The sequence below is a fragment of the Myxocyprinus asiaticus genome, chromosome 9 (assembly GCF_019703515.2).
Source record: "Myxocyprinus asiaticus isolate MX2 ecotype Aquarium Trade chromosome 9, UBuf_Myxa_2, whole genome shotgun sequence".
Lineage (NCBI taxonomy): Eukaryota > Metazoa > Chordata > Actinopteri > Cypriniformes > Catostomidae > Myxocyprinus > Myxocyprinus asiaticus.
In genome coordinates, this window is record NC_059352.1 from 37,046,334 (window position 1) to 37,061,301 (window position 14,968).

Below are 14,968 nucleotides of genomic sequence, written 5' to 3' on the forward strand. Positions count from 1 at the left end.
GAAGCCCAGTTGATGCGTGCGCATGAATAGAGCAGAGTGCAACTTCAGACTTCAATCACTCCGCGCAAAACCGTATCCCACATGAGAAGCATATTTGTTGCTTATAAAGCGAGATTAATTTCATAAGGTTGCTAAGGTACGAAATGCGTACGGATGTGGTTAGCATTAGTGTCAAAATAAAGTTGCATCTTAAAAATATATGCATTGATGTTTACACATTGCATCGATGACATCGCATCATTGGTTATTTGATTGATGCATCAATCCAGATTGATGGATCGTTACACCCCTAGATTAAACTGTAATATAAAATGTATATCAAGTAGTAAACTAATGTGTTAACCCAGCAATGCTCCAGAACAGCAACTTTTGCTTTTATTTACTATTAACAGATGTATGAACACTCAGTAGTAGTAAACCAACCATTTAAAAGCAAACAGGATTTTTACAGAAGCTTTTTTCCATTAACCAGGCAGTCTTGGCCCTTAGCAACACTGGGGAAGGCATGCGCTTCAAAGGGCAGTGATGTGCTCCACATTTCCTCTAGCCACAGAGGGGCAGTGGGGAGACCCTGCCGAGCCTCTTTCTCTCACTTTCCCCTCCTCTGACTCCCTCTTTCCCAGCTCCTGGGAGGCTTTGTGTGGGGGCTGTGGCCCGTGGCCCCCGGGCCGGCCCTCTCTCTCACCCTGGGCTGACCGGCAGCACCCGTAACATTCCGTGCTGCTAGACCCCCTCTTAAAGCACACACTGTTAATAAAATTCTTCAACTTTCCCACAGATGCTGCAGCTTTTCTCTCCTTCTACCCGTACCCCCCTCTTCTCTGTCTTTACTTCCTGCTCTTTCATCCCTCCTGTGTCTTTTCTCTGGACTGATGCGAGTCCTACTGTGAATCAAATTATCCAAACGTGCTGGATGCTCTATTGTTTTCTTGATACTAAATTGCATTTCAGAATAAATATCTGTCACAGATCTGTTTCAAATTAGTCTTGGCCACAGACCATTCACAGGCCATCTGATGCATATTGCACAAAAACAAATGGCAATAGTTTTCTTGAAATCACGAACTCCTATCTAACTGTCTGGCTTTATGCAATTCACTTAGGGTGTGCAAGTTTTTATCAGGTTTATATCTGTTTCTAAAATGTTGAAGCATTAAAAAAGCTAAATGTTGTTGGTGGTTTTACATGTCAGTCAGACAGTCCCTTCCAGTGTAATTGGGCCATTCTTGGAAAGAATAAGCTACGAAGTAGAACTGACGTTATGCCAAAAGTCAGAAGCATGGCTCTGCAAGACTAGTTTGGCATCAACAAGTTGGTTGTGTGTGTACACTTTTGAATGTGAGCGGGTGCCATGGTGCTCAGCTGTGACCTTAGACAGAAAATCTTTGAGCATGTGGTGGGGGGTTCAGGTCCGTCAGCACGACTTTGCTGCTTTGATTAAGAAGGATGTCACTGAAGCATTGACCCCCTGGGCTATTGATTACCTATTTTTATCCATCTGCCGCTCTGATAAAATGTTATCTCCTCCGAACTCTGGCCCCTGACATCCATACATGGCTAATTTTTAATCTTGTGTCTGAGTTAACCCTTTGAGACACACTTGAGTTCATCTTTCACAGCCCATCATGGCTGTGGCCTCTTATCTTATATCAGCCGAACCTTCCCATAACTGAAACATGAGCAGCGGACAGACAGGGGACACAGGGGTCCACATGCACCACAGGACCAGATCAACTTGGGATTGATCAATTGGGGAAATTATATCCCTTTAAGAAAAACATTTGCATGTTTTACTTACCAACTTTACTCAACACCTTTTTCCATGTAAAATAATCTGTGGTTCCTGATACACATACTGTAAATGAATGGATAGATCAGATAGATTAGAAACATAGCACACACATGTGGTCAAATGAGCGGCTTTTTTAATGGCCAATGACGATACTGAAACCTCTGGAGAGCAAGGTGGCGGATGGTCAAAATGATGCCATTATATGCAATACAATTTAATGACATAAAATAACATTTATATAAAATTTAACATTTAAATGAACAAAAGTTTAAACTAATTTGCATTTCCTTAAGAAAATACTAGTGTTTCTTTAAATGGCATCTATAAATAATTAAATATGCAATAAAGATCCTACCAATCCCAATTCAAAATGCAAATGAATGTAAGAAAGACTAATTGCAATTTAGTATGCAAATATTATGATGATGTCTTTCGGTTACATTTTAAATGCTAAATATTCTATCAATCAGTATGTTTACATGCACTTTAAAAGTTCGATTTCAGTTGGACTAAAACAATAATTCATTGTTATGTTTTTTTAACGTCATGTAAATGCTTTAGTCTGACTGATGCGATTGTAGCTCAGTTATATCCAGCATAGACGTTAAATGGACCACAAGCATCTACGTTTTGACCAAGCTTTGAAAGACCAACACACAAAAAAATATAATCTTTCATGTCTTTATTGAACACATCCCATTCACAGTCCTGGGGAAAAAGTAAGTGAACCCTTGGATTTAATAACTGGTCGATCCTCCTTTGGCAGCAATAACCTCAAACAAGTGTTTCCAGTAGCTGTGGATAAGGCCTGCTTTATGTTCAGATATAAACCGATACAGAACTGCTTCAGCTCAGCCATATTCTTAGGATGTCTGGTGTGAACAGCTCTCTTGAGGTCATTCCACAGCATCTCTGTTGGGTTAAGGTCTGGACTCTTACTGGGCCACTCCAAAAGGAGGATTTTCTTTTTCTGAAGCCATTATTTAGTGGATTTACTTCAGTGTTTAGGGTCATTGTCCTGCTGCATCACCCAACTTCTACTGAGCTTCAGCTGGCCAAAGCCACCCTGATATTATCCTGTGGGATATCTTTATTTATTTATTTTATTTTATTTATTTTTTTTAATTAAAAAAAAATTCTCCCCAATTTGGAATGCCCAATTCCCAGTGTGCTCTAGGTCCTCGTGGTGGTGTAGTGATTCGCCTTAATCCAGGTGGCAGAGGACAAATCTCAGTTCCCTCCACGTCTGAGACGTCAATCCGTGCATCTTATCACGTGGCTTGTTGAGCGCGTTATCGCGGAGACATAGCGCATGTGCAGGCTTCATGCTGTTCTCCGCAGCATCCACGCACAACTTACCACATGCCCCACCAAGAGTGAGAACCACATTATAGCAACCACAAGGACGTTACCGCCAATTTGGTTTCTTAGGAGACCTGGCTGGAGTCACTCAGCATGCCCTGGATTCGAACTCGCGACTCCAGGGGTGTAGTCAGCGTCTTTACTCGCTGAGCTACCCAGGCCCCATCCTGTAGGATATCTTGATAAACTTGGGAATTAAGTTTCCCTCGATGTTGGAAAATAGTCCAGGTCCTGAAGCAGCAAAGCAGCCCCAAATCATAATGCTCCCTCCACCGTACTTGACCGCTGGGATGATGTTTTCATGTTGATATGTGGTGCCCTTTTTACACCATATTTAGTCATGTGTGATTTTCCCAAAAATTTCAACCTTAGTTTCATCAGTCCATAAAACATTTGGCAAACTTCAGAAACGCAGCAAAGTTTTTGTTGGAAAGCAGCGGCTTCCTTTGTGGCGTGCTGCCATGGACACCGTGCCTATTTAATGTTTAATGTTAACCAGTTCCAGTGATTCCTTCTAGTCTTTAGCTGTCACTCTGTCTATGGTTCTTTTACCTCATTGAGCATTCTGCAGTGTGCCCTTTGAGTCATTTTGGCTTGACGGCCACTTCTATGGAGAGTAGCCACAGTGCTAAATTGTCTCCATTTATTCAACTGTGGACTGATGAATATCTAAGCTTTTTGAGATAACTTTGTTACCCTTTACAGCTTTATGCAAAGCAAAAATTCTGAGATCTCTTTTTTTGCAAGGCATGGTCCACATCAGCATATGCTCTTGTGAATTGCAAGCTTAAAATTTTTAAGTTATTTTTAGAAGTCAAAGTAGCTCTAACCCACATCTCCAATCTTGTTTCATTAATTGGATGCCTGGTTTGCCAATTCCTGATTCTAATTAGCTTTTGTTGACTTCATTAGCCTAGGGGTTCACATACTTTTTCCAACCTACAATGTTAATGTTTGAAATGTATTCAATATGTACAAGTACAATACAGTAATTTCTGTGTTATTAGTTTGTGTTTGTTCATTATTCTGAGATGAAGATCAAACCAGATTTTAAGAAAAATTTGTACATAAATGCAGGTAATTCCAAAGGGTTCACATACTTTTTCTTGTCGTTTTATGTACTTAAGGCTTGCAAGACATAAATCAGAGTAATTACTAGATGGTTGTTGATATGACAGTTTGTAGTTAGAGATACATGTTTTGAGTTTTGTTGTAACTAGTGGCATTTTCTAAAAATGAAAGCATGAATAAAATAATTAAAAAGTCGGTGTAAACACTTTTTGCAACAATCTGTTCTTTTAAAACATGAAATTATCTCATCATTTGGAAGCAGGTTATTGAACACAGTAAATCTAATAATAATTGCATTTCTTAATTCCATGTATTTCCTCCTCAGAAGTACTAAAAGAATCGTTTATGGAACCGATAAGAAATCGGAAGCAGAATAGTTTAATTCCTTACGATTCCCATCCCTAATCGCGTCACATTTAATATGACATTAACTCTGACTAAGGTCTGTTGTTCAAAAAATGCAAGTGGAAGCTATACTGTTGGTGTACTAAAGTCTCTGATTGTCATCTATCCGCTTTTGTTCTGAGACATCGAGTCTTTGTCCAGATGTTTCTGTTGAGGAGGAAGTGTGAATGTAGGATCTCTGTTCTCTGGTTTCATGATTTGGGACTCCCTGAGGGGCAGCTGTATTTTAGAGAACAGCTCAATATCCTCTTTCCAACTCCCCTTCGCCTCCCCTGGGGTATCAGAACTACCACTGCCCCTCAGATAGGAGCTGAAGCTGAACTAATCCCAAATTGTCTGAGAAAGGCTGTTTACTCTGCGGGGACTAACAGAGATTAGTGCTATCATAGCACAGTTTGAGGAGGGGGGGCTGTAAACGACCCAATGTTTTTTGATGCTCCTTTGCTGTCCCGTGTGTGCTTGGTTAACATACCAAACACACACTTGCATTCTTACACCTACATTACATGCCACTTTGATTTATTACTTTCTCTCTCTTTCCTTTCTCAAACCTATACTCACAGTCTGTGGCTGACACACACGTACATTTACACACACAGACCACACACGTCAAAATGTTGTTTCCTGTTCTGTATTGTTCCGGTGTTGGCTCAGTATAATAATGTCTGTAGTGTATTAAAGTCTAGATACTGCTATGTGTAATGGAAAGTGCTCATAAATGTTTCCCACTGTACAAAATCAAAAAGCTACATTTCTCTACACGAGTCCCATCAACTTTTAAATGTCATTTGAAATGAGAGCCAGATCACAACATTCTACTAGTGTGAGCCGTGTGTCGACAGCCCAGCATTAATTTAATACTGAGCCTAAATCAAAATTCTGTGTGTGTGCTTTCAGAGAGGAACGTGAGCGCTGGATCAGGGCCAAATATGAGCAGAAGCTGTTTTTGGCATCGCTAACCTGCACAGAACTGACTCTGGGACAGCAGTTATTGCATGCCACGGCAGAGGAAGACCTGCGCTTTGTGGTTATACTGCTGGCCCACGGCTCCAGAGATGAGGTCAACGAAACCTGTGGGGATGGGGACGGCCGGACAGCCCTGCATCTGGCATGCCACAAGGGAAACGTGGTGATCACACAACTACTCATATGGGTAAGATCTTCAGCACACACACTTGTTCACCAAGAGCACTTTCTTAATCACACGATGTGTGTGCTAGTACTACATCACTCTTAATCAGAGGTGCCCAAACTAGGGCCCGTGGGCCAAAGTTGGCCCGTGATGACCTTTGATTTGGCCCACCTTGCCATAGATGACAAGGAAAAAAAAAACATTTATTTATATATATATATATATATATATATATATATATATATATATATATATATATTTTATATATATATATATATATATATATTTTATATATGCCATTGATGTAGCTCTTCTTTTTTAATATATCTTTTTTGTTTTATTTTTGCATTACAAAAACTATAGTTTATTTGAAAAGTAGAGAGGTACAAGTGATTTAATTTTTTTAAATATATATGCGTACTTCAATGACCTGTAAATAAGTGTTGTCTGAAAGTTCGCTCCATTGGCCATCTCAGGTGCCACCCCAAAATCTTCACTATGACTGGCCAGCTCCAAAGTCGGAGGTGGGCATTCAGTACTGCCAGACAGAACCTAGTTGGTTTAAAACAGAGTGGGAACTGAACCAGTGTCATGAAATGACAGGTAATTAGGTGGACTCGCGGAACAGTGCATACAGTCATCTGAAATGAAATATGGCTTGAACGTGCACTATACATTATGCAGCATTTCACCACTGAAGCAGGCTTGATAAAGGCAGGTGAGGGAGCATTTCAATATAAACAACAGTTCCATTCACTCCAAACACCGCACAACATTACGACAAGCACTATAAGTGAACAGACCAGTACTCTCAAAAATCCCTTTTCTGCCCTGCCAGCTAGACAAAAATGGTAATGCAGTAAACTAATTCTTCATATTTCATCTTCTTATTCTGACTAAACTCCGTTTTGGGGTGTGTATAACATATGTGTGCATCATACTGTAATTCATTTGTCAAACGTGAGGATATCTTGTTTACTTGCAACTGCCTAAAAACAGATAGCTAAAAGTTTTTTAATAACCATAAGATACAGTGCCATATTTCGGCAGGTTCTTAATCATAATCATATTTTGGAGGCAACAAAATTAATAGGCCTCTCAATTTTTTAATTTGCAGAAATGTGCTTTGTAGCTTTTATTTCCTTTCATAATGTAATACATTCAGCTTTAATCCATGGCCTCTTAAGAAAAGAAGCAAAAGTACAATTCAAGTTTTTGATATCACAACAGGAAAACAAGTTTAAATGTCAAATAAAAGTAAATAGGTTAGTAGTTAAATGCATTAACTACGCAAAACATTTTACAGCATTAATTAAATAATCCTATTACATTTGGCAGTCCCATTAAATGGTAATACTGAGTGAAATCCAGGACAATGTGTAGCCTAGGTCTATGATAAGAAATTAATATCTTCGTCACAAAACAATATCCTACTTGATAGTATTACGTCATGCCATTGGATCTTCATCTCTCCAAAACCGCACTGAACTACCGTGTGTTCAATGTGAGGAAATGCGCTGTTCTTAAAGAGACAGTAACCATGTATTACGATACGCTTAAATTTTTAGCAGACATTTTATTCAAAGTGACTCACAAATGAGAAAGAGACACAACATACATAAAAATTATATTGAAATCAATTATGTGCATGTGCAAGTATAGGACACTTGATGATTTTAATTTTAGAGTTCTGAGTGTTTTGCAGTATTAATATTTAATTTTAAAATAATGCAGTTTGATATATGCAGCGTTTACTTTTGGCCCACTGCCCTCAATCAAGTCTGATTTTTGGCCCTTCATAGGAAAAAGTTTGGGCACCTCTGCTCTTAATTGATCAGATTACTATCTGATTTGGAATGCACATTACATTTACACTTGCCCACATAAAAGTATTTCTGCAAAACTGATATAAATTCACTCTACTATTCCCTCACTATATGCAAATATAACAGAATTTACTTTCGTGATTATGCTAATTCTGGGCAGCGAAATTGCACAGTACTTAATATGGCTCATTTGACCACTTGTGTTTGAATTTCAAGGGGAGAGTCCCTGATTTCATGGTGACATACATCAATCATTATGTGTATTACCACATCATAATAAAGCGCAAAAAAGTAAAAGAAGGAACGCTAATAACAGGTGTACCGTTTGTCTTAATTGTATGTGCATAATTGCAAACATGACAGAATATAGCAGAATTCCCAGTTGTTTTAGTAGAGAACTGAGTTTCAGATGTGCTTGCTCCTCATCTGTCACTTCATGTTAATATAACATTTTCTGAATAAACAGTTTTTTCCATTTATAACCTTACATGACCAGCAAAGTTAAAACTCTTGTTTTAGCACATTGGTTGTTTGGCAGTCAACCTGTTCAAATGTATTTAAAAGGATGAGCGTTTATACTACAAGCCCAATGTGGTCACAAGCATTTTCGACCACCTCCAGATGTGGTAAAAGTGGACAAATCTCAAAACGTTTTGGACCCTGTTTACTCCTGTTTTTAGCATCGTACTGTTTCAAATGGATTGCCCAAAATGGATCTTAATAGCAGGTGTAAATGGGGCCCTAATTCCATCTGGGAAAAGTAGAGTTTATGTATGTTGCCTGGAACCATTAAAGGGGTAGTTTATCCAAAAATAAAATTCCACAGATGTGTACAACTTTCTTTCTTCTGCTGAACACACCCGCTGCGCGTCGTGGCCGCATTACCACCTCGGGGTGTGCATTATTTTTGAGATAATTCAGCAGTTCATCGTCAATTATTCCTTACTTAAATGCGAGTGCTCATGGGTTAATGAGTTTAGGTTTCTGACATTAGAAACTGAGGATTTCAGAATGAGCCGTTTTTGCAGCTTAGTTTCAATAAATTGTCTTTTTTGAGTAGGAAGCTTTTGATTTTTGCTACTTTTTCTGTCTCGAGATCAAGGAAAATGTTATTCCTCATGATATGACCCTTTTAAAAAAAATAACTTTGGCTGTTACCAAAATGGTCACAGATAATAAATACGATAACTCTCTCTTTTCTCTCTCTCTGTAGTACGGGGTGGACATCATGGCACGGGATGCCCACGGCAATACGGCGTTGGCATACGCACGGCAGGCTAACAGTCAGGAGTGTATGGACGTCCTTCTTCAGTACGGTTGTCCCGACGAGCGTTACCCGCTCATGGCAACGCCCAACTTGTCACGCAGGAACAATAACCGCAATAACAGTTGCAGCAGCATGAACAGTGCAGTTATATGAGGAATAAAACTCACAGGAATACACTCACATTCACATGCACATTTTATACATGCACTCCCTCTCCCTCGCTACACACACTCTCATGTACACCATCCACCACTATTTCAGAATCATGAGAGCAGCATATACCAGACTCAAGGGAATGACTTCAACATTGATGATGATGATGCATGAGCGTTTGCACTCACAACCCCACTTGGCACCCTGACTATTCAAGCTATTTGTTTGAAAATCTTGTCATGGAAAGGGCCTTGGTCACCTCTTCTCGTTGACTTTTTTTGGGAGAGTCCTCCATCTCAAATGTCTTGCTGCATTATGGAACAAAAAAATAAAAAAATGAAAACAGCCATACTTTCATTTTTAAAGGTACCAGTTTTGGGAGATTAGGGAATGGGTTAGTGAACTGTTGGGCAGTTGACACATCTCCCATCTGCAACCTGCTCCCTGCTTCTTTTCTGTGAAGTCTAACATATGGCATAGCAAGACAGGAAATTATGAGGCAGTATGGGATACTTACTCTTACGCTGGATCTCCAAATATGACCCAGAAGTCCCAGAGAACTTCATTTTGGTCGCTATCTCTTCTCTCTTTCGCACTGTTTCAGTGCATCTATTCTCACTCAGTTTCAGCCATTTACATCATTATGTCCACTTTTTAAGAAATGTGAAAGGATGTTTTGATGTAACAGCATTTTTGGAAAATACCCCAATATTGAATCATAGTTTGAATCTGACTTGATCTTTTAAACTTTTTTGTTTTAACAGGTCATAAATTGTTGCAGAGTAGTTTTTATCTTGTTGCTTATTGTTGGACCAACAGAAGATTCTTAAAATGAGGCATTTGTTTATTGACTTTTTTTTTTTTTTTACTTTTCTCCGAAGGGAATTACTTGTTTATATTTTGCAGATGTACGTTTTACTTTAAACACGTCAAAATAGCCTTACACGTTGATACCCATCCATCGTGTTTCTTAAAGCTGAAAGACAGGATTCTTTACCTGAATTCAGGTGACAGTGAAGTATGCAGGCGCAGATGTGTGTGTTACAGATTCAGATTAACTACAGTACACTGATTGACACATTACTGTTTCCAGATGGAAGAGTGCCGGCTAAAGCTAAGTCTGATCTCATGTGTTTAACATCACCATCCATTTTGTTTCCTCATTTTATGATAGAAATACCAACACAGGTTGGGTCTCGTAACATCTCTCAGCACAGAATAACAGGAAAAAACTCTAGACCACAAAATTTGGTCATGCAAGAGACTGAAATGTGCTTTCAGTATGTAATGTGCCCTTTCAAGCCATCTTTGTCTGTCACTGTTCACACACTTAGCACTGCATGGAAGCCGGATCCCGCCACAGAATAAAAAAAATAAAATTCTGACTTATAGCAACTTTATAACTCACAAATGTTGCAATTAAAAATAATGTCGCAATTGTGAGAAATAAAATCGTGTAGACTTAATTGTCTCACAATTTTTGCAACTGCAGGTTTATATCTCACAATTTCTAATTGATATTTTGCAGTTTTGACTGTATTTCTCGCAGTTTAATAAAGTAAAAATGGGGAGAAAATTGTGAATTTATATTTTGCAATTGCGACTTTGTATCTTGCAATTTTCACTGTATTTCTCACAATTTAATAGTCGAAATTCTGAGATATAAAGTTGCAATTGCAAGAAATAAAGTCGCAATCGGGAGAAATAAGCTCAATTGCAATTATATAATTTAGAATTTTGACATTGTATCTCACAATTTCGACTATTAAATTGCGTAAAAATAGTCAAAATTGCAATATTTTTCTCGCAATTGCGAGTTTATATCTCTCAATTTCGACTTTATTAAATTGTGAGAAATACAGTGAAAATTGCAAGATACAAAGTTGCAATTGCAAGAAATAGTTGCAATCATGAGAAATAAGCTTGATTGCAACTTTATATCTTTTAGAATTTTTATATAATATCTCACAATTTCGACTATTAAATTGCGTAAAAATAGTCAAAATTGCAATATTTTTCTCGCAATTGCGAGTTTATATCTCTCAATTTTGACTTTATTTCTACCAATTGTGTGATATTTGCGAGATATCAAATCTTAATTCCGTGATATAAAGTCGCAATCGTGAGAAATAAAATCGCATAGACTTTGTATCTTGCAATTTTCACTTTGCTTCGCAATTGCAGCTTTATATCTCACAATTTAAAATATTGTCTTGCAATTTTTACTTTATTTCTCGCAAATAGTCAAAATTGTGAGAAAATTGGGACTTTATATATTGCAATTGCGACTTTGTATCACAAATTTGACTGTATTTCTCACAATTTATTAAAGTCGAAATTCTGAGATATAAAGTTGCAGTTGCAAGAAATAAAGTCTCAATCGGGAGAAATAAGCTCAATTGCAATTATATTTAGAATTTTGACATTGTATCTCACAATTTCGGTACAGTATAAGCTATTTCTCACAATTGCAAATTTACCACACAATTGTGACTTTATATTTTGTAATTGAGACTTTATATATCGCAATTTTGACTTTTTTCTAGCAATTGAGTGATATATACTTGCAATTGCAAGAAATAAAGTCTATTGCCAATTTCTCGCAATAGCATGGTTATATCTCTTAATTGCGAGAAATATGGTCAGAGTTTTCAGATATAAAGTCAGAATTACCTTATGTTTTTCTAATTCGTGGCAGGGTAAAGACTACATAGCACTGAATCCTGTCCAATGTTTCTTAGTGAAGAGAGGGGTGCTCTGGATCTACATTCCCAATCTGTACTTGTTCTTTCTTCACGTGACTATTTCTCTCTCTCTCTCTCTCTCTCTCTCACTTTTTTTTTCTTTTGTTAGTGGTGTACTATATAGAAAAGAATTTGAGAAAATAAAAATCTCCCCCTGATAAAATCTTTATATATATATATATATATATATATATATATATATATATATATATATATACCAGTCAAAAGTTTAGAGTCACTTACTTATTCTTTATTTTTATTTTTTTCACATTTTAGAATAATAGTAAAGTCATCTAAACTATGTAATAACAGAAATGGAACTGGGAATTATGTTGTGACTATAAAAATCCAAAATAAATCAAAACTGTGTTATATTTTAGCATCTTAAGTAGCCACCCTTTGCCTAGAATTTGCAGACATGTACTCTTGGCATTATCTCAACCAACTTCTTGAGGTATCACCCTGGGATGCTTTTTAAACAGTATTGAAGGAGTTCCCATCTATGCCTGGCACTTATTGGCTGCTTTTCTTTATTATTTGGTTAACGTCATCCATTTCCAAAAATTATTATTTTTATTGTTTTTAAATACAATTTTAGTTTTGTAATGAAATCAATTAATATGTTGGCACAATTATATTTTTGTCTATAAAACTCATTTGACACATTTAAGAATACGCCTTCTGATCAAAAGGTTTTAAGATCATGAGAAACATTTCAGTCAAGTGACCCCAAACTTTTGAACAGCGGTGTATATACGTTTTTATCTAACACTCCCTTTGTTTCAAAGCCAGGTTAAGGTCTCTGATGAAGGTGCAAGTGTGCCTGTTAGAGTTGAATTCACACTGCTTTTTTTTGTTCACATTCTGTCTCCTTTCTGGCACTCTCTCCTTTAACAGTTCTTCATTTCCTCCTTGCCTTTATCTTCTTGATTGTGTCAATGATCTGTGGGAGTATTCAAGCAATATGAAGCCAAGTTTAAGCCAGGTTGACAGGTAATAATTGCTGACCATGTTCTTGTACATTACCCTAGCAGTCTGAGCAGTCTTTGTCATTGAGAGATGTAAAGTCTGATGTAAGACTCTGTCTCAGAGCATATATATAATTATATCATGGAGTAAGATATTGACTTGCTTCATAATATGATATGATGGGCTTTGATCATTTCATCTCTCCTCCAGTTGATTTTACTCTTTGCTAGATAGAAGAAATGTGAAAGTTAGGGATTGTGATGCGTAAAAGGGATAAAAGAGTGAGACTTTGTAATGTAGAAATTGTATTCTACAATACAAACAACCTGGAAGTCGTCAAGCTGCCAGCATTAGTAGATAGCTATTTGGGACATTATGTGAAGACTCTTTATAGTAAGTAGTTTTTCAGGGTTTAGATCTTAATGGAAACCATTGAGTTAAAAAGATTTAGTAAAGGACAGGCCCGATATGGATAGGATTTTAAATTAATGTACAGTTAATTTTCAGCTCAAAAAGGTGCAGTTTTTGCCTTGTATATAACGTAGCAAGCCTTTTTAGAGGCTTTACCACAATAACCATTATTTATGACTAAATGCACTACACAGATCACTTGTTGTGAAGAACCCACAATATAACTTTGAGTCCTTTCTGTGGAACAAGTCATTTTTGTTTTTGATCTTTTTGCATGAATGATGTAAATGTCTTTGTCTTCATAAGATGACTGTACCGTGGCAGGTGACACTAGAGATTCTGCCATTTTAATATGAAAACAAAAAAATATTTGTTATCAGTTTATTAACTTTTTTTGTCAGTAACCCCCCTCCACTTTTGTAATTCAAACTCCTTGAGCAAAACTGGTCTTTTTTTTTTTTTTTTTCATCCGTATATCTGTAACCAAATCAGGGAAAGCATGAAGGAGCAAAAGAGACAAATGCAACCAATACTGTGATGGCAACCAAAGGATTATGCCCCCAATTTGAGCAAATAATGCAGATGTTTGGGGGGGTTATCAGTTCATTCAAAGTTGCTTGAACATATCCTTGTTTTGGCTCTAATTTCCATTCACCCATCTCAACTTAGTTTTCACTGTGTAAATAGATGTACAAATTTAGAAACGCATAATATCATGTTTTTGTTTTCTTTGTTCTTGTTTGTGTTTTTACCTCATTTCTGTGACAGTATCCATGATACATTCAAACCTGAGAGACCCGTTTAATTATTTATGAATGAATATGCTAATCTGAAAGGGGACAGGCTCTCTCACACTACTTGGGTTTTGTATTTGTTCCTTTATTCAGTCCATCAAACTATCACCATTCTAATTAGAATTATTGGTGTTGTATATCTAATTATTATTGTTATTATATTGAGTTTGTGTCAGCTGTACAGTACTGTGTTGAAAAATTATACCTGATGCAGAGTATTATACTGTAATGTGTCTCTTTTCAATAAAATAAAATAAAAAAATGCTTCTTAATATAATGTTCTGTACTTGATTTATTACTTAAAAAGACATTTAATTAGAGATGATTCATTGTTTTAAATGATGTGGTAAAAAATCCAGTTTTGGGAAGTAGTTAACTAAAATTAAACCCTGCCCAGATATCACACATCTCTGAGATGTCTGTTTTAGATCTTTTCATCTGGAAAGCATTGCATTCTAATTAACATCTGCTAAACATCTTAACAAGTGGATTTACAAATATTCTAAATCAAAGACATCTGCTGAATGTCTTATAGATGTATTGCAGATGAGCAAACAACCTAAAAAAATAAGTCTTCCAGATGTAAACATACATTACTACCCTGATAGCGCATGTACATCACCACACATCTATTTGATGTGTGTGTTTACATCTGGAAGACGTTTTTTTAGATTGGCTAATTTTAAATGTACAACAATAGGCTACTCTGATTATTGCAATAATCCAAGTATAAGGAATAATTCGATTAAGATGTTTTCATGATTTGGGCCAACCACTTCAATCCTGTTTACATGCTACTTGCCATTACTCTGATTATTGCTGAGAAATGTGATGTTTTAATGCTTTTTTTTTTTTTATGAATGTACATTTACATTTATGCATTTGGCAGACGCTTTTATCCAAAGCAACTTACAGTGCCCTTATTACAGGGACAATCCCCCTGGAGCAACCTGGAGTTAAGTGCCTTGCTCAAGGACACAATGGTGGTGGTTGTGGGGATTGAACCAAGAATCTTTTGCTTACCAGTTCAGTGCTTTAGTCC

General features: G+C 36.9%; 1 protein-coding gene across 7 annotated transcripts in view; it reads left to right on the forward strand.

The window, feature by feature from the left end:
- Positions 1-14,197, forward strand: part of agap1 (ArfGAP with GTPase domain, ankyrin repeat and PH domain 1) — a 281,989-nt gene extending 267,792 nt beyond the window's left edge. For all 7 annotated transcript variants that reach the window (XM_051705997.1, XM_051705998.1, XM_051705999.1 and 4 more), the window contains 2 exons: positions 5,528-5,783; positions 8,802-14,197. In XM_051705997.1, coding sequence (XP_051561957.1) covers positions 5,528-5,783; positions 8,802-9,008 — 463 coding nt within the window. In that variant the 3' untranslated portion in view covers positions 9,009-14,197. The remainder of the gene's footprint in view (positions 1-5,527; positions 5,784-8,801) is intronic.
- The last annotated feature ends 771 nt before the right edge of the window (positions 14,198-14,968 follow it).